The following is a 20,359-nucleotide window of genomic DNA, read 5'->3' as shown; positions in this document are numbered from 1 at the left end:
ATCTATGAGATCTTATTGACTACAATAACAAAATGAAGAAATGAACATTTTAATAATAAAAAAGCACTCTCAAAAGATGTAACACTCAGTGCTTGGTTAAAATACATTATTATATTCTAACATTTTCGTTTTTTATGAATATGGGATATTGAAATGAATTTCTTTGAGGGTTAAAGAAAGAAAACAAGTTAAATATTTGCTTTGAAAAGAGACAGGCACTGGGGTTTTTTGTTCGTTTGATTTTTTATTATGCTTTCTCTTTTCCTTCCTGCTCTAGATTCTGCTGCCATTGTTGAAGGTTTTTTTCATTGACTTTATTTTGGTTTGAATTACTATGCAATTCATACAGTTCAGTAAGTCTGCTTAGTTATAGAAGGGATGTTCTACTACTAAAAATTGGCTTTGATAAATAATATTTCATTTATAAAAACTGTCACTAACTGCACAATATTTCATCAAGCAATTTTCAAATTGCTTCTAATTTTGGTAAACAAAATAGGAAAATGTTGTTTATTGATGTCAGTAGGTGACATGAAAATAAAGAATTTAGTGAAATAATTAAATTTCCTGCAGTATATCTAGCTTCTGCATATAACTGATCAAACATTATTCTTTGTGTTTTGAAAAGAAAGTATATTCAATGTGAAAGTAATTTACATCATTATTTCAAAACCACATCTGTAAATTATTTTTATAATTGAATTTTAAATTATTTTAAATTAATTATTTAAATTTAGTTATTTTAAAAAAACAACTAATATAATAATAATAAATGCAAAGAGACTCAGATGAAAAGTACTGCAATAGATCAGTTTTTAAGAAACAGAACTGTTGGAATGAAAAAAAAGAAATTCTCCAGACTTGCCCTTTCTAATTAAGCAAAATCCCCACTGATAAAGGAAATAGCTTTTCTCCAGCTGGAAGGGGATCTGAAGGTAGATTAAGTTTCTGACAATGACTTTTGTGTCTAAGATGGGCTATATGTGGAATGTAATTTTGGGGACTCTTATTTTCAACTTCTGCCTAAATTTTTTTAACGTAAGTTATTACAGAATCACAGAATCATTTATATTGGGAAAGGCCTTTAAGACCATTGACTCCAAGTATTATGTCAGTATTCACTGACAAGTACACCACTTTGAGGTTTCATTCTGCTCCCTGTACCTGTCTTCAGCCTCAGGGAGCTGGCACTCAGGGAACTGGCCCAGCTCTATTAAAGGGTGAGACAAAGAAAACATTAAGTACCTCAGTCTTTTCCTCATCCTTTGTCACTGTGTTTTCCCCCACATGTCATAGAAGGGAGATTCTCCTTAGCCCTTCATTTGTTGCTGATGTATTTACAGTAACCTTTTTATTGCGTTTGAAGGCAGTGCCCAGATTACATTATAGTTTGGCTTTGGTCCTTCTAATTTTTTATCTGCATAACCTCATGACATTCTTGTAGTCCTGATTTCCTGCCCCTTCTTCCAAAGTGCATAAACTCCCCCTTTTTTTTCTGATTTCCAGCCAAAGCTCTTTGTTCAGGCAGGCTGCTCCTCTTCTCCATTGGCTGGTCTTTTGGCACATGGGAACAGACTGCCCCTAGTCTTTCAGATTTCTCTTGTGAAGGATGTCCATCCTTCCTGGACTCTCTTGCCCTTCAGGTCTGCCTCCCAAGGGACTCTGCCATCCAACCTGCTAAACAGGCCAAAGTCTGCCCTCAGGAAGTCCAAAGGAGCAGTTCTGCTGACTCTTTACCTTACTTCTTCAATAATTAAAAGCTCCATGTAAACTCCATCCTTTTGTGATTGCTGTGCCCAAGAGGCCTCCAGCTATCACATCAGCCACCAGTCATTCTCTGTTCACCAGCAGCATGTCCAGCAGGACACCTTCCTTAGTTGAATCCCTCACCAGCTGTGTCAGGGAGTTCACTTCCACACATTCCAGGAACCTCCTGGACTGTTTTCTCTCTGCTGTGTTGTATTTCCAGCAGACATCTGGTAAGTTGAAGTCCCCCACGAGAACAAGGGCTGGCGATTGGGAGACTTCTCCCAGCTGCTCGTAGAACATTTCATTTGTCTCTCCATCCTGGCTGGATGGTCTATAACAGACTCTTACCAGGATATCTGCCATTTACCTTCCCTCTGATTCTAACATATAAACACTCAACCCAATTGTTGCCAAAATTAAGTTCTAGGCAATCAAAACATTCCCTAATACAGAGGGCTACCTTACTGCCTCTCTTTCCTTGCCTATCCCTTCTCAAGAGTTTATAACCATCTTTAGCAGAACTTCAGCTGCGCAAACCATCCTACCGTGTGTCGGAGGCGACAACTACTTCATCCTAAATGGAAGACATGCACTTGGGTGTATAAGTCTGAAGTTTTGTCGTTAAAGCACTGAACTGAATGATTATGGCAATGTAAATGGTAAATGTCTAATGTCAAATAATAAAAGAAAGATCTGGGAGCAAAAACTTATTTCATTCTCATTTTTTGGCCCTTAACCCCTGCTTTTCTTCTGTGGAATGGCTCAGGATGTCCCATTGCTGGGCTACTGGCATCCTGGCAAGTTAGGATACAGCCATTGAAATCAGCTGATAAGGATTGAACTGTCCTTTGAGCAAGGACTATCTCAGTCTGATTTTCTGGTGCTGCAGTGGACTAAAGGGGAAATGTAAATAAACTCCTTTGTTCTGTTTACTGGCTGGTACAAGACAGCTGACCCTTAACAAACAGAATTGTCTCTCCACTGACTGTATCAGGCATCCATCTCTGGTGTCCAAAACAATGCTTTAAGGGCAGGTGACTATTTTTTTTTCAATTTCAACGTCCAACTTAAAATAGATTCCCTGAGGTCAGATCAGGAAATTTAGCATTCTAAAAAACAGATAAACCTAGTAAAGCAGCAGTGCTCGGAGAAGTAGAATCACAGACTAGTGCTTTTTTTTTTTGTTTTTTAATCACCACATCGGGAAGTTATTTTTCTTCATTCTTGAACTTTAAAAGTCCGCCTGATTTAAAACCTTATCTAGAAGACTGTAATCCTCGTTCAAAGGCCAATGAGCATAATGAAATGGCTGCCACTTAGTTCAATAGTAACTAGATTTTACATTTTTAGGAGGAATGGTATGCCTGCTATCACTATAGAGTGATTTTCTAAAGTTGATGTTCATTTTCTACAAGCCAAAAAAGTTGCAAATCTTAAAACCATTAAAATACATGTTTTGGAATCTGTAGTCTGGTCTCTGTTCAACTGAGAATTACCTTCTGGTGAATGTCCTTAACTTCTCTCAGATGCACTTCATTCAAATATTTACATCCAGCAGAGCTGTTTTATTTTGGTGGTTTTTTTTTACCCTGTATGCTTCTCTAGAACCACTTTTCACCTTTCCACATACCCTACTAAACATTTATTGTCTTAATTTATGAAAAGTGAGTCACTCTAAACAGTCTCATCTGTGGTACTGGGATTAGAATGAGAGAGAGAAGAGCAAGAGGTAAACAGCTATTTGATGTCTGTCTTTTCACAGTAGCACAATAGCTAATTCCTAGGGCCTCTGACCTTTCAGTGTCCTGTAACAGAGTACTTGTATTAATCTGTTGCTTATCTGTCACCTACCACATTTGATATTTCCAGTCTCTGCTTTCAATTATCAGTCATTAGAGGCAGCACTGAGTAATTTCAGGAGAAAATGACTAGAACATTTGACCTGTTTTGGTCAGATAACCACAAGTGTTCACTGTAGATAAACTATCATTTCATTATATTCAAGATGTAAATGAGTGTCGTTTGTAGTGTATCAGCTTACTGTAAACTTTATCACCTTGGAGTGATTAAAACAGACTGGTTTACTTAGTACTTATACAAAGAATTTCGAGTCAAACAGTGAGATTCAGTGAGATTAGTGTAAATGACCCTTTATAGTTACACGGGTCAGTAAGACCCTCCATTTTGCCTTGGCACATATATTTAGTAGTTAAAAAGTGACATTAACTTGGTTAGTGAGGTTTCACTGTTTGTGAATCCAGTTGGGATCCTTGCATCCTCTATTGTAAAATCATCTTATTATAACATGTCTTTCTGCATATCTTTGGTTTGTTACCCATTTTCCAAAGCAACTTTCATTTTGCCTGTATATCACAGCCACACACCAACATCTTCAGGAAAAGTGAAGCACATATCAGTGTGGAGCTAATCACTAATGAAAGAGCACATCTAATAGTCCCTCATGCACTATGACCTAAACTCATTGCTAGCAGTTTTTATATTTCTTAAGTTCAGTTAATGTAATCAAATATTTATAGCTGAATTTCTAAAATACTGATTACTTGTTATACATCCATATAAGTGCTTTGGTTGTTTTTAGTTGTTATTTTTTCCCCATAAAATAAATAGTTTTTTAAGGAAAATCAGTGCATGATATTTTCTTTGGGTGTGAAAGAAGACCTCTTTTCCAAAATACCTTCTTCCTGTGAATTTGACTTTTTTGTTCTTGGAACTGGACTTAGTACTGATACAGTGTGAATATTTCATCAATTTGCCACAGGGGTGGAAAACATCATTCTTTCCCATCTTACACACAGGTGTTTGTGATATTCCCCTGAGCCATGATTTGTCTGATGTAACTGTAGCGCTGCATATATCAATTTCAGGTGGTATAAAAATAATGTTTTTAAAAGTCAGTGCTAAGAATCCTGACCAATGAGAGCAAAGAAAGATTTTTTTTTTTGTAATCAGCATTGACCCTAATATTCTACTTAATTTTTACTTAGAGAAATTATATTCCTCCAATGATTAAAAAAAAAAAAATAGTGATTTTCTGGTCAACTGGTTTTAAATGCTGTGATTTGTCCCACAGAAATGCATTTTTGGCAGAAGTACTGAGCAGGGCTGGAATGACATGAGAACATTCTGAAAGGATTGAATACTTGAAAATCTTAACCTGTGTTTTTCAGGCTGCCAGTGTTGAAAAGCTCTACTCTGTGAAATAAAAATATTTGAGAAATTGTGCCTTCCTGCACTTCATACTATTTCAGCAGGACAAAGGACCTGACAGATTTCCTACTGAGCATTCACAGTTTTGCCTGACAAGGCATTTATTAAATGAAGAATGAATCAAGATTTGTGTATTGTTTTCAGTAATAAAATATTCAATATCATGAAATAATATTTTACTTTTTTACCTTGGCTGCCATTCTAACTGTTGGTCATTATTGCAACATCACCATCACTGAGTTTTTACTGTCTGCTACAAAATGCGAGATTTTAAGTTGTCTACATTTGTATGCATTTTTTTTTTTTTTGCTTTATATATTAGCTGATATAAATTTGCAGATAGAAATTCTGGATTAATTGCAGAGAATGGGACCTCCTTGAACTCGGGATGTATATGCAGTGTTGTTCAGTGCCTGTTTCCTACAACCCTTCACTTCTACAAACTGTTGCTGCTCTGAAGTCCTGGCCTGCCTGTAAATGCTGTCTCAAAACAAAGAAATTTTGAATTTGTGTCCCTTTCAGATGAAAGTGCTGGGTCTTCCTTGGGTATATATGTGAAAACACAGATAAGTACTATCTGTGTGAGTTGTAGCAATTAATTTGAGTCCCGCCAGAAAGTGTCTATCAGTATTCTTTCAGCAGTTGTGAATGATCCTGAGAGATCCCCAGTGATACTAACAGGGATATTGTGGCGGTTTCTGTCCAAAGTATAACATATAAGGAGACAGCTACTGTTTCTAAAGTGATGTTACTAATTAGAACAATTAGCTGGGTAGAAGCTAGACAAAAGGAAGCTTCAAACCCAAATAAAAATCAATCAGTCCGGGAGCAGTGACATTTAAACCTTTTATTCAGTCTCATTATTCAATATTTATTCATAGTGAGTTGTGCTTTGTTACACATGCATACTGGTAAATACTTTTGGAAAAAATACTATCCAGAGACAGCAAAAAGATTTGTGCTACCCTAAGTCTGTTTTAAATATAGTTCTCATTTGAAGGTTATTGACATATCTGTTCCATGACAGTTTTGAAATGCTCAGTTATACTCTCAGAAACTTGCAGCAGACTCTGTACTAGAAAAAACCCTCCCGGCTCAGTGCTTTTGCATATGCTAATGTCTGCCAAGCTCCTCTGAAATGAAAGGCTTTACATGGGTATTTAAAAAAAAAGCAAACAACTCCCAAACCTTAAGTCAGATCTCTGTATATATCTCACAGTTTAGGACTGGGCAGTGGAGCTGCTAAATAGACTGCATCCTGTTTCTCTTCAGTAGCAGCCCATTCATCTTCAGGTACAGAGCAGCCAGTTTACATGCTTCTGCTGCTTTTCTGCTTTACTTTTTCTACATGGCATTCGAAGGCAAGCCCATGTAAGCTAAATATGCACTTGAGCCAAGTAAACCTCACAGCAGACAATTTTCCTTTTGTCAGCCAGGAGAAAGTTCATTTTCACTGAAGATAAAGTGTTCCTATAGCCTATGTGTTTTATTTTTTGGTGGTTCTTAAGGCAACACAAATTTGAACGTGGAACGTCCCCTTCTCCTCCCCCCTGCCTCCCAGAGAAAAAAAAAAAAACTAATGAAAGCAAGGAGAGTTTAAATTTTTGAAAATGTGACAGGGAAGTACACTGTAAAGGACTAGTTACATGACCACAGGTGACTTAACTAGTAACTACTGCTCTGAAAACAGTGTTAACAGTGTTAAATACTTTTAGTTCAATAGCTCTCACTTTAATATGTCCAGAACTATACCCTTATATGACAAGCCCATTTTTTTTTTGTTACCTTTTAGTACATTTCTATTATGTAAGACAACATATGCATTATAATAATCCAGGTATATAATTTTATATATAAAATATATATAATTATATGTATATACATGTAAACGCATACACATTATGTAGGTAAAAATATCGTTTGAGAGGGATGCATATGTGACCATGTAGGTATAAATATTATAATAATATACACATTATTTATACATGTTGCATTTAGTAATCCAAATATGTGCTTTATCAGAACTGACATGGTTCCTCTCTCAGATCTGAGGACTAAAATGCAATAAAAGAGCTGGGGTTAGAGGAGACAGTGTCTAGGGAAGCTGAGTATTTAGCTGGTTATCCAAACCAAATCCCAACTGAGTTTTAGATTTTGTCCACCATCAGTAAAACAAAGGATGTATGTCACGGGGCAGGTAGAACTTTTCCAGAAGAGAAAAATACTCTCTTCCCACGGAGCGCAGCTTATTCATAGGTCAATGATATGTTGTACTTTGTGGAAGTGGAAACCATGGATCATTTTTCTTTCCACATCCTTAAAAATCTGAAGTATTAATCCCATAGGGTGATCATCAACCAGTACTATGGCCTGTAGTTTCCGTTGTCACATCAAAACATACATTCCATTCCAAAAGTTGCTCCTAACTTAGAATCAGAACAGCAGAGGAAAATGGAAATAGACCCACACAAGTTGTAAATTAAAATCCTCTGGTTTGTTCCTCTTAAAATTCTGTAGAAACCTCAATTAAGTAATCATGAGGTTTGCTTCTTTTATTTTAAATTGTGTCAGTGTCAGAAGCAGTGGGAGCTGCACCTGCCCACCAAGAACAGGTTTGAGGGGGTTTCTCAGACCAGAACTGTACATCCTATGCTACTGGGGTGCCAGAACCACTTGGCTCTTACCCACAGTTCTTTCTTCTGAGCACTGGAACAATGACATGCATGCCATTAGAGTACAACTTGTGCTAATTTATATGACTTAACTGCTTCTTAACTATATAGTTGTGGCAGTGCACTTTAGTACCACTTTTATTATGTTAAACGGAAATGAGCTGCATTCCTCTCATCAGCTAGTTATTAGAGGCAATTACTGTTTTCCAAATTCATCTATAGTTCTGACAGCTATTGCTGTGCTTATGGCTAACTGAAGTCCTAAATCCTTTCACAGCTTTTAGTTTGTCCATATTTCTAGTTAGTTTACAACATGCCCATTTTCAGCTTTTTTCAATATTCTTTCCACTCCAGCTTCTGGAATTTATATAAAAGCCACGGAGGTTTTTTTCCCTTTTGAACTGAAGATACTGGGCTGGTGGAATTTCCTTTAACTGGAAGTACGTCTGGGCTTGTGGTTTTCTTATTTGCACAGTTATATATTGTCATGTTTGTTAACCCCCAAGCAGAGGGAATGCTCCATTAATCACGGAAAATAGGAATTTGTTTCACATCTTTAATTTACATTCAATTCTTTTTCTCACAGTTGAAAGGGACAAGGACTTCTCCCACCACCGAAGGCACTACAAAGAATTCCGCTTTGACCTTACTCAGATCCCTCATGGAGAGGCAGTGACTGCCGCCGAATTCCGGATATACAAAGATCGGAGCCACAGCCGCTTTGAGAATGAAACCATTCAGATTAGCATATATCAGATCATCAAGGAGTATCCCAACAGGTACCCCCCTGGCATGGACTCCTCACATGTTGAATACCATCTCATTTGCCCGTGCTAAGTAGGGAGGCAATAATCAATCATAAGTGTACACCTGACAAGGCATTGCTGCTGCTACCACTGTGGCTTGTTCGGTATAAATCCTTAGGCAACAACAGCAGACACTGAACAAGAATAAAATTTACCTTAAGTGTAATTTATTCCAGGTAAATGTCCAAGTTCACCAAATAATCTGCCCATGAACAGAGCAGGTGAGGGTACATGTTCTCAGTGAGCAGATGGCAGAATCCCACTCACAGTCTAAGTGTCTGGATTTGGGAAATGCACCATTTGCTGACACTGGAGTACTACAAGCCAAGATTCACTTAGCCCCTTAGAGGCAGAAAGATTGTATAACTTTGATTACTTTTGAAGAAGCATGGCTTTTCTTGTTTGTGTTTGACAATTCTGCAGAAGACAATTAAAATATAAACTCATGCACTAACTTGAAGATGACATGTACATACTTAAGACATGCTGCTGCTTAACTGAAAAGTAAAACAAGTCACAGAAAAATATCTTTGAGATTGAGTCCAGCCACTAACCTAACACTGCCAAATCCAGCATTAAACCATATGCCTAAGTGCCACATATGATGAACATGAGCAAACCCCTGAATTTGAGTTTGCAGAACTCTGTGTATGACATGCTTCCAAAACTCTACAAGATCTCAGTAAATCGGCAGATTTCACCAGGTAAAGTAGCTAAATACCTGAAAATTATGATTGAAAACTAGTATCAATTCCAAGATGCTTCTGAAAAAGCTACATAGACCCAAAATATGGGGATTGAAATTAAATTAGTTTACGTCTTTTCTCAGAAAAGTGGGGAAAAAGAAGTTCTGTTTTAAGATAAACAAAAACTCTTCTTCATCTTGGAACCGATTTCTATCTCAGGAAGTTTTGGCAACACCAAAGAAAATGTCAGCTTAAACTTGCAGAGTATTCTGGAGGAAATAAAAGTCCCATCACAAATTAGCTTGAAGGCTGGGCCACAGTACAAATCTCTTTTCTGCCCACAAAACCTTTAGTTTGTACCCTCCAGGTCAGATCTCTGAACATTAAGTTATAAAATATTTATGTCTATAAACAGGGATTGATTTTATACCAATGGAATCAACAGGAGGGAAAGAACTCATCCTTCCAGAATACCTTTCACATAGTAAATTTGGGGATGAAGAAAATAAAGTGGGATTTTATTTTATTTATTTTTTTTTAGATCTATCTTCAGATTCCAAAAAAGTTCTTTTGACATAGGTTTTAAAAGAAACTTCTTGGAGGAAGTGATGAAGCAGAAAGGAACAAAACACATCTTTTTAAAGAGCACAGGCCAAGGCTAAGGTGATGAAAGCTCTTCACCTGAGAACTCAGATTTTTTTATGAACTAATGGGAAAAGTTAGTTGTTCTAACACTTTTGATGTTTTCTTTTTAAATTTTTGAATAGTTTCACAGTAGGTGGCTTGTATTCTGTTTTAGAGGAAGCAAAACTGTTTACCACTCTGATGAAAATCATAATTAATATTATCTGACTTGATCAAATGGCAACTGCCTCTGTGAAGGTGTTAAACAATTCTTTTGATTTCTTTCAATGCATAAACTGAAATTTATAAATATTTTATATATGGATTTACAATTATAATGGCCTCATGTCCTCTAATGGAAGCATGATGCTGAAAGGAGGAACAGGCAATGATGTGCCATGCATTTGATTTCACCAGTGTAACTACAGATGCTTCAGATGTAGACTAAGAGCTTCTCTCCTACTGTTGATTTGGTCAGTTTCTACTCATATGTAGAGATATTATAGGCAACTGTCTCAGTGGAATAGGATGGGAGAGGAACATAAGCTCCTCACTGTTCAAATTAGAAACAAGAAAATTTTTCCACAAGTCTCTTGCTGTCTCCAGACCCCAAGAAAAATTCCCAGGATTTTTTTTTCCTCAACAAAGCCACACCTTTTGCTTTTGTGCCCTGACTTCACTTGTGATTTTCTTGACTTTGTCACCTCGAGATTGTTCTACATATGTACATGAGGTTTTAGGTGCAAAATTTTTAGAAACTGCAACTGCAGAATGGGAGAGTGAGAAGTTTGAAGATGGGGAGGCACGGGAACATGTTGCCCACATAAGTTATGAATGCCACATTCCTGGAAGCTTTCAAGGACAGGCTGGATGGGGATTTGAGCCACAGGTCCTAGTGTAAGTTGTCCCTTAATGAGTAAGAGCAATCTGTCTCCTTAATTATCTTAGCCAGATCACTATAATTGCAGGGAGACAGGTAAGTAATTTATGTATCAATACCAAAGACACTTTAGCTTGAGTTTTTGCTGCACTACGAAGTGGTAAAGTCACATTGAGAAAAAAATTTGTCCTTCTTAGGGATTTCTGGATGGGACCATTAGTATTGTCTTATTCTGATCTGGCATGGGAAACATTGTGATTTTAAGAATATATAGTATCAGTCCTGGATTTGGTATGGAAAGACTTTGTATGAGAAAACAATTATATATTCTAGGGGGAGAAAAGACAAGTCTGGAATTATATCACTGCGGTATTGTAGTATTTTGTATCCCAAACACTTTTACAGCTTTCTATTAAATCAAATGAGTGATGCAAAAGTATTTCTAAATAAACGTCTCAAAGACTATTAGTCAGAATTAAACTTTTTAGGATTAAAGTTCTGATAAAACTGCTTATTAAAGAAAAAATGTTGGCATTTAAGACTCCAGAGGGTACTGTTTATGAGCTTGTGGTACGTTGTTAATTTGTTCAGTGCTAGCATAGCAGGTCAGGCTCTTTTGAATTGTAAGATTTTCCTAATGTTAACTCCAGAGGGGGAATGTAGATTTTCTCCTTGTGTGGTCATTAGCACAGTTCTACTAGAATGGAAGTGATAGGACCCCAGCAAAAGATTATCCTTTAACAGAAGATAATAAAAGGTGACTTGAAAAAAAGCACTTCCAATTCATTTTTAAATTATGTTCCTTATTAATTTCTGAGCTCTTTAACCTGATTTTGCAGATGTATCTCATGAGTAAGTAAACACATGCTTGTCATAGTTCACTTGGTCTTATTTTCTTCAGTATTTAACAGCCAAAATTTCAAAAGACACTAGCAACTTTAAATCAATTTTTTTTAATACAAAGCTTGTTCTTTCTGTCTGTCTTTGCTCTTTAAGCATATATTTATTCTGTCTGTAAGGCAACAGTACAATTCCCAGATCTTTGTGAGCCAAGCCTGCCTTTAGCTGACTTGTACAGTAAAAATTAGAATAAAACAGTTTTTCTTGTATCTTACTGTTTTGACTACTATTTATGGCACAAAATAAATGTATTTCTATAACAATAGATTTAGGTTTAAAAGGTTAAATGGTGACAACAATTTTTAATAATGCATACTGCTTTGAAGTGTGTAGAATGAAACTGATGAGAGTTAAATATCTTCGGTTTAGTCTGGTTATTGCAGTTAAATTATTTGTAATACAGATGATGATCAGGAACCAATTGTGTCATGAGATATGTGAAAACAGAACAAATAAATGACCCATACTAAAAATTTAGTAGCACAATCATGCTAACTCCCCTGAGCATCCCTTCTGAATTACTGGAAGATTTCATGGGAACAAATTTGAAAATATATCAGGGAACTAAGGGTTAAAATGTAATAATTTTATTATTGAATAGATATGTAATTTATGCTTTGATATAGAGTCTTATTTTCTAAACATCTGTAGTAATAGGAAACTGTCTGAACTGCCATCTAGTCCTGTTTTGTCATATGATACAGCTGCCCTCATATGTTATTAACAACAGATCTTTTTAGCAATGCTATGCGTCTGAGTTTTAGTTGAAATTGAAAAGTGATTTTGACAATTTTTTGTCTTTTATGCTGAAAAGTTTATAAAAATGAATCTTCCTGAGACATTCTAATGTTGAAAGATGAATTTTTTATACACAGCCTCAATTATGGATTTTGAGCAGTTATATCAGGAAGTTGTACTTTTCAGATTTTCCAGAGCTGAAGTTTTTTTCATGCTGAAACTCTTTTCAGAAAGGCCTCTTAGGGGAAATACCACCTGTATTACACTTAATAATTGCTTGTTAGCTACAGCACATGCTGTACTGTGTCATAATGAGGATATGTCAAAGGATTGTTAATTTGGACTCCAAGAAGTTACTGTCAGCAAGAAATTAAGGAAAAAAGTTAACAATATTTGAATGCCTTAACTCTCTATTTTCTTTAACTTAGGGATGCAGACTTGTTCCTGTTAGACACAAGGAAGGCTCAAGCTTCTGACGTGGGCTGGTTTGTTTTTGACATTACTGTGACCAGCAATCACTGGGTGATTAATCCACAGAACAACCTGGGCTTGCAGCTCTGTGCTGAGACTGCGGATGGTAAGATTGAAACTATAGATCCTATGTGTGCTCTTGTCAAACCATGGTAGAACTCTTTTCTGGATGGGTGTTTTTTCATCTGACTAGGTGACAATTCACTGAGAGTTTATAAGCAAATAACGCAAATCTTATCCTGCTGCTGTTGTGGTCTGCAAATTTTCCACTGTTTTCAATTCTGTTGAATATGTCAGTTATAAAACTAGCTGAATCAAGTGAAATTCAGTTCAGGGTAAGAGCTCCTATGTACAAAATTAAGTCCCATTTTAATTTTCTACCACTGATGATTACATTCAAGAAACTCGGGAAGATTTGCAGAACTTCTTGGGCTGAAGCATGGAGAAAGATATCAAATAAACCTCAGACCCATTCAGAAAGTATAGCAGCTGTTGATGTGGATGTTGAAGAAAGGTTAACAATACGGTAACGTGGGAATTGGTTTTCTTTAATTTGAAATTTAAAAATTATTATTTTATTTTTATCTTGAACTGGGTAAAAAATTTGAAATTTTGAAAATTGTGGTTAGCTGAAAATCAGAAGAAAACACTATAAAAAAAGAAAGTTTTGAGCTGTGGGGGGTTTTGTACAAATGTACTGGGCTACTGCATTATTCATAGTTATGCTCTTCATTAACTTTGAAAATGCATCTCAATGCAAAACAATATTTTTAGAAGAAATGTTCTTTACTTAGACTTCTTTAGAAACTAATAAAAAGGGACTTATATGCTGTTTTTTCTGTGATGGTTCACTTAATCCATACCACTTTACAAGCAAACTCAGATTTAACTCTTTTTGTCAAAAAGCTTTTTATGTCAGAGGTCAAGGGATCTATGATGCCAGTTAATCTAAACCTTAGCTGACATAATGTTAATGAGTAGCAGAAGAAACCCTGGTGTAAGGATTAATATTTTTTTCTTCTTTGTTCTGGCTACATTTTTGTCATTGGTTTTGATCTAAGTTCTCCCTCAGGCTCAGCTGGGCTGTGAACAAAGCGTCTTGTACTTTTTCAGCAAGTGCCCTGGCTGCCGGAGAGTTATGCAAAAACTGTCCTTTAGGCACGATGCTTAAAAAGAGAGCTGGCAGGCTTGCACCAAAACTCATGGCCATTTCATCTAAAGTTACCTTTGCAGAGAACAGCCAGTGGACAAGGGGGCCACCAATGCAAAGTATTGCTTGCACCTTGTTGCTGCCTTCACCCAGCATTCAAAGGCACCACTCCTGAGCCTGGGCTGCATGGGGAGCAGATCTCTTAGGCAGCCTGGTTTAGGGAGGCCATTTTAAAACTCTTACAATTCTGGGGAGGTGACACCTCCGTTAGGAATCCAAATTAGGTGGGCTGGCTTCTGGCCAGCTTTCCTGCTCCAGAATAAACTGAATCCTTAATTTTATTTTTTTTCCAGGAGATTTGAACACAGAAATTGTTCAAAATTAAATATCCATGAAAGGCATTCATTAAGAAACCCTGCAACCAGCAATTTGTTGGTTCTAGCCTCAAAATTACATCCATTTGGTAAACTACAGGAAAGTTTGTATGCGCAAAAGGAAACCTTTAAATTAATACACTGAACAAATTGTATAAGAATAGCTCACGTAAATATTTCCCTTGTCCTACTCCCAAGATCAGAAAGATGATAATTTTCTATTTTAAATTCTAAAGCCACAAACAGCTTTACCTTTTGCACCTTACCTGACTTGTGAAGGAATTTGCCTTTTTCTCATTTTCTATTCCCTTTTTCAATTTATTCATACCAGGAGTCCACTTCTAGGGACTAAAGTTTTCAAAACTATGGGATAGACCTGTGCTACGCCACTTCAGCTTAGTGCAAGCAAAATCATCCTTTCATGCTCTTACAATTTTGCTCTTAAGGCTTTGATTATTTTTATTGGGTTTGCTGTTACTTCTGGAAGCGATTAGAAACACCAGCAGTTGAATGACACGTTTGTGTACAGATGGAACATGAGTTTTTATACACTCAGTATGCAGCGGGCTCGGTTCGTAACCCAGAGAACCCCACCCACCTTTCCTCCAACCAGTTCTCTGTGAGAGCTCAGGGACTGCTTCAAATCAACTGAAAAACCTTCCCTTGGCTCGAGCGAACTTCAGGCCAGGCTGGTCTGAAGCACATTTCTTCATGCCTCCAGCTGTCAGCTGAGTTTACAGGAGGTATAGTACTACTCTCCCCATAACTGGAGAGATATTTAAGATAAGACCTGATCCATTAACCTTTCTATTGCAACAGATCATTAAACTAAATGGGATTCTGTTTAGTAAGAGGATCCCTGATTGAGTTATTCTGGTGCTACGCTGTGGTCCTGGATAATCAAGTCTGTATACATACTAATTTTTAGATTTATTCATACAGCCAGTATGGGGCACCAATAGCAGCTGAGACTCCAGGTGCTACTAAATTGTTATCACTACCATTAAAAGTAATCTTTCTTACAGTTATCTATCAGAGACATTTTAGGCAATTGCTTGTGTAGATATATTTCTTTGCATCCCTGAAATATTATTACTACTACTACTACTACAACTACTACAACTACTACTACTACTACTACTACCACCAATAATAATAATAATAATAATAATAATAATAATAATAATAATAATAATAATGCCTATATAAAGAATTTAAAAATGTAACTATCTAATACAACAGTGTGGAAAAAAAATATTTGGAAAAATGTCTGGTTGTTGCAATTTCTATTTTTCCCCCTTTGAAAATCCTGAAAAAAGTACAAAAAGCCACATGACATTGGAATGTGTTTTATTTTTTCTTTAGGACAGTATTTGATATCATAGGTCTCATTTTAACATGAAATGTAGACTTTTTCTTTTAATGGGACTTTTTTTTTTTAAACAGTAAGAATAAAGGTTTGCATGACACATATGGAAGCTGTCAACATATAATGCACTGTTTCCCTGGGGCTGTGGTAAATTAAGGATCACGGGCTTTTTTATTCTCTTTTTTAATGCATCCTCAACATTGCACAGCATCCCCTTTTGACTGATTCCCTAGTTTTGACACCAAAACTCTCTGTCATGATTCAAATGAGAGTGATCTTTTTCATGTTGATGGATGCATGGGTGTTGGATGAATTGCAGCATAAAATCAATACAGATGCACAAACAATTTGAAAGCTCTATGCAACCTTTTCCCATATATATACCACACAACTCCTAAGACTTAAAACTAGTGAGTCAGCACCTTTGAATTAACATTTAGCATTTTTATAAGTGGATGTTAGCAGTGATCTGAACATCACTATTGCTGAAGAGGTATAAAAGAGTGATCCTTTTCCTGTTTATGTCATTGCTGAGGAGAACCTGGAGCTGTTTACAGAGAATGGGAGAGGGACATAATGTGCAATGGATTCTGAATGGATTGTGAATACACTGCTCTCAATACAACATCCTGAGTAGCCCCACAGTCATGTAGTTCTGTGCCTTTTATTAGATTACTGCAGCTCCCACTAATTTTTCATCTACCAGCACACCAGAGCGGAAGAAAATTGTGTCAACTTTTTAAAAAAGAAGAAATGGATTTCTGTTCCCACAAAGACCCATAGAAGGCTTATTTGGGCTTTCCTGCTTTCTGAGGTGGGAGGGCAGCAGGAGCCCTCAGCTCCCTGACTCTGACTCTTACTTCAAGTATTTATTTCCTCAGAGCTAAAGCAAACTTGAAAAAAATTGGTTCCTTGATTCAAGTGAAGCCTGTGGAAGGCCAATTCCCTCTTCAGCATGAATTTGTCTATGCTCTGATGTGTGTCCCCTGGAAGGGGGTTTGGTTCTTAACCCTACATGCTGCATGAAGGATTGGTGAAGTTCTTCTCCAGAGATGTTGGAGAAGAAACTAAAAATCATAGTCTCTCTTTTTAATCTCTCTTCATTTTAGCCTGGATTTTCCAAGGTCCATTTCTTCAACTAAGCCTTCAGAAAGGCAGCTTTCTTGGTGTGGCATGGAGTGTCTGGTACACTTTTAAGCCATGACAGACAACCTGAGGCAGCACTCTGGCCTCTGACTGTATATTTGATGTTGTTTTGGCCTCATCATTACCACACTAAGTGTCATTGCTCTATCCCACAGCTGCCCCTAGACAGCCTTGTCACCTCACTTACATGACCATGGCAGCTATCAAGTACAAGGAGGATGCTGCTGGGTTTTTACCATCAAACCTCTTGATGGATCTGGTATTTACAAGGCAAAGTATGAGGAGCAATTTCACCTTCATTACTGTCCTTGTAGCAGGGGAACTTAGGAAATATGTATTCATATTGATATATATATATGGACTTTGGCAGGCAATAAGTCTGACTAAATTCTGAGCCATCTGGAAGCCATATAGCCATGTTAGTACAGCACTGAACCCAAGCTAATACATCCTGCCCCTCAGCAGGTTTTATTAGCTTGGGCTCAAGCACTGCCTAAGTACAGCTACATTCATTTCTAGTTCAGAGCTGACTTTGGCCAAAATTGCACTAGTTTTAAATTAAACATGCTCAGGAATACTGTGGTGTGAAACAAGCTGGAGGGATGAGTCTCTCAGTCTCCAAAACAGAGTGATCCCATGACATGATGACATGACGACATGATGAAGTGGTCTGTCCCCATGAGACAGCTCCCAGCACTGCAGTGCTGCCTTGAGGTTCTGTTGACTCTGTGGTGGAGCTGGCTCAGGATGTAAATACACCAGGAGCACACTCCCATTCTGAGCAGAGCGGATGATCCAGTTCCAGCACTCTTTAATTTGCTCAGATAGGTGAAACCACTGCTTCCAGCTGGGTCACAAACATGGCCTGCATTGTGTTGGCTTGTAGCAAGTGAACACACCCTTTGTTAGTAAGGGCACACTCACTTTAAGCAGAAGGGCCAAGGAGGGGAGTGAAATGGGCTCCCACCCCTTCTCCTACCACCACTGGTGCACACTGGTCCTGGCTGTACAGCTGTGCAAATCACCCCACACCCTGCTCCCCAGACAGATGAAGGATACATCTGCTTCTCAACACTATTAGTTTAGAGATAATGGCACTTGTGTTCCATTCCATTCAGAAGGCTTTTATCCATTTTATTCTTTGGTGGATGACCAATTAATCTAATCTCTCCTTGTTTTATTGTCTTCCTGAACACATTTTTAATGGTGCAGAAAAGCCCCAGGACTCCCACAAGCCACTCACAGTTTAAGTGCATTAACTTGAAAGGATAAATCAAGTACTTACATAGCATTTTTGTGTATAACTGCATTAGATATTTTGTGTAAGCATATGTGGTACTGCCATATTATATGGCATATCAGGATTCCTTATGTGTTCCCAAGTGCTTTCTTCAAGAGCTTTATGAACACCAAAATTAACACAAAAAGATACCCAAAATTCCTTCAAATCAATTGAGCAAAAACAACCAAATGTAAGATTTGACAAACAAAAGATGAATCTAGTACTGACTAAAGCTGTGAAGCCTAGGAAAGGCAGAGCAGAGCATCCAAGACCACACATTTGTCAGAATTCCTTAAAGCCTCCAGGGAGAAGAAGAGTTAATAAAACACATAAAGCTTGTGTCAAAAGCATATTTTATGTTGTTATAGATAAATGTGTCCACCAAAGGGAAAGTTTGCACAGCAGTTTATGTAGATAATACAATAGAGACAATGAAAAATACTTTAGAGTTGGAATGTTGAGGATGTGTTATATATGGACCATCACATTGGTGTCATTAGCTTTTCTCTTGACTTTTTTTAAAAATAAGCTTAGGTAGCCAAACTCTGCCTCAATTCTTTTGTTTCAAGTTCCATTGCTCTCAAGAGTACTGTTTGGGCATGAGAAAACACAGAAGTTTCTCTCTAATTTTGAAAACTACTGTGTGAACTTTCATAGTCAGAGCCTATGGGCAGTTTTTTTGCTCAAATATTAAATGTTATTGGATCTTGGATGCTCAGGATAGTTCTTCAAAAGACCTTTCCCAATCATTTCAGATGTCACTCCCCAAAGGAAGGAAGCCATAGGTGTGGCACTGGAATTAATTTTTTTTCCAGCAACCTGTGTTGAAATTAATTCTCCAAATCACTACATTTTTCATTTCTAAGTAAAAATATGCAAAATTATTACCAAAAATAACTCCTGTGATCTAGTAGTAGTGGTTAGTCCGTAGAATGTGTTTTGTGACTTCTTGAACACTTTTGAAAGTAAATAAGCTCTTGTTTTTCATAACAAAATGAGTGGTTTGGTGCAGGCTGATGACTCAGGACAAAATAATGGATTTTGGAATTACTCATTGTGCTTTGTTGCCAGTGTAAATCTGGCTAGGATGCATAATGACTGAAAGCTCTTGAAAAATAAGTGTCTGATGAATATTTTACTTAGAATATGTACTGTCTGAGGAGATAAAGCCAAGGCACAAGATCTTACTGTCACTGGCATCCACACTGGCAATCTCAGAAAATGCCAGCTTTCTGATTGTTATGAAAAAACAAGGAGATGTCTCCAGGTCAAGACTGCAAGACAGATTGTTATTGAAAGCTTGAAAGGCTCTTGCATTTCCATTTGGAGCAGCTGGGGGGAAATGAACTTTTAAGATGGAACTCGATCAGTTCACAAAAAGAATTGTATGCTATGACTTCATGTGACAGCACTGAAGCAGACACAGTGACACAGCAAATAGATCTGCAGTTAACATACTGAGTGCTATTCCTACTTTGTGGGTGAAAAAATAAAAAGCACAAAATTGTCAGGATTGTTGAGATAGGACCTTGTTGTAAACTGAACTTCACAGTTATTTTTGTAGCAGGAATTCCTTTATTTTTAGGGGAGAGAATGTAAAAAGGAAAGTAATATTAATTCAGTTCAGTCAGTCAAACCCAAACTTCCATGCAAGCTTTTATGCAAACTGCTAAGGGCACTTTACTATCAAATAGCATAAAAGCCAAAAAGAAGTTTAAGTGCCAAGTCAAACAAATACATCTTGCCAAAGAGTCAGAATCCTATGCATAAAAACTAAGGAGTTCAGCAAATTCGAAACATAATGCTTTAAATAAGTCCAAATATACCTGCCAGTATGTAGAAGAGATAATTAATTGTCAGAGCAGTACTGAGAAGTGCATGCCAGAATGTGAACAATACAAAGCCTCTGGACTATCACTGCACAGAGCAAACCTATCTATTGTTTTTTGAGATTTTTCCTAAGGTGCAGGGGCAATTGCAATGGTTAAGTTCAGTGGAGCAGGCATTAGCCAACTGCTGGCTACTTGCACTTTCTTCTTTTCTTCTGAAATCTGAAGAAAATCTTTGAAATCCTCAGAATTAAAGATATGATCAAATGACAAAACCAAACCCATTTTTCAGGATGCTTGGCAACATTGTTGAGAGATGCTCAAGAGAAGCACAAAGACAAACTTTGCTGTTTTGCTTTTACGAGTTTCATCTGGCTGAAGCTCCGAGTGTAGTTAAACAGGTCAGCCTGAATCATTCAGCTGACTTTAGAAAGTATTGCTTCAATGCCACAGTA

The 20,359-nt window shown here is 37.1% G+C and overlaps 1 protein-coding gene across 5 annotated transcripts in view; it reads left to right on the top strand.

The window, feature by feature from the left end:
- Positions 1 to 20,359, top strand: part of BMP5 (bone morphogenetic protein 5) — a 53,508-nt gene that overhangs the window by 16,362 nt on the left and 16,787 nt on the right. For all 5 annotated transcript variants that reach the window (XM_062488555.1, XM_062488553.1, XM_062488554.1 and 2 more), the window contains 2 exons: positions 8,236 to 8,428; positions 12,712 to 12,860. In XM_062488555.1, the coding sequence (XP_062344539.1) occupies positions 8,236 to 8,428; positions 12,712 to 12,860 (342 nt within the window). The remainder of the gene's footprint in view (positions 1 to 8,235; positions 8,429 to 12,711; positions 12,861 to 20,359) is intronic.

This window comes from Cinclus cinclus, chromosome 3 (genome assembly GCF_963662255.1).
Source record: "Cinclus cinclus chromosome 3, bCinCin1.1, whole genome shotgun sequence".
Taxonomy (NCBI): Eukaryota; Metazoa; Chordata; class Aves; order Passeriformes; family Cinclidae; genus Cinclus; species Cinclus cinclus.
This window is presented reverse-complemented; position numbering and strand designations above follow the sequence as displayed.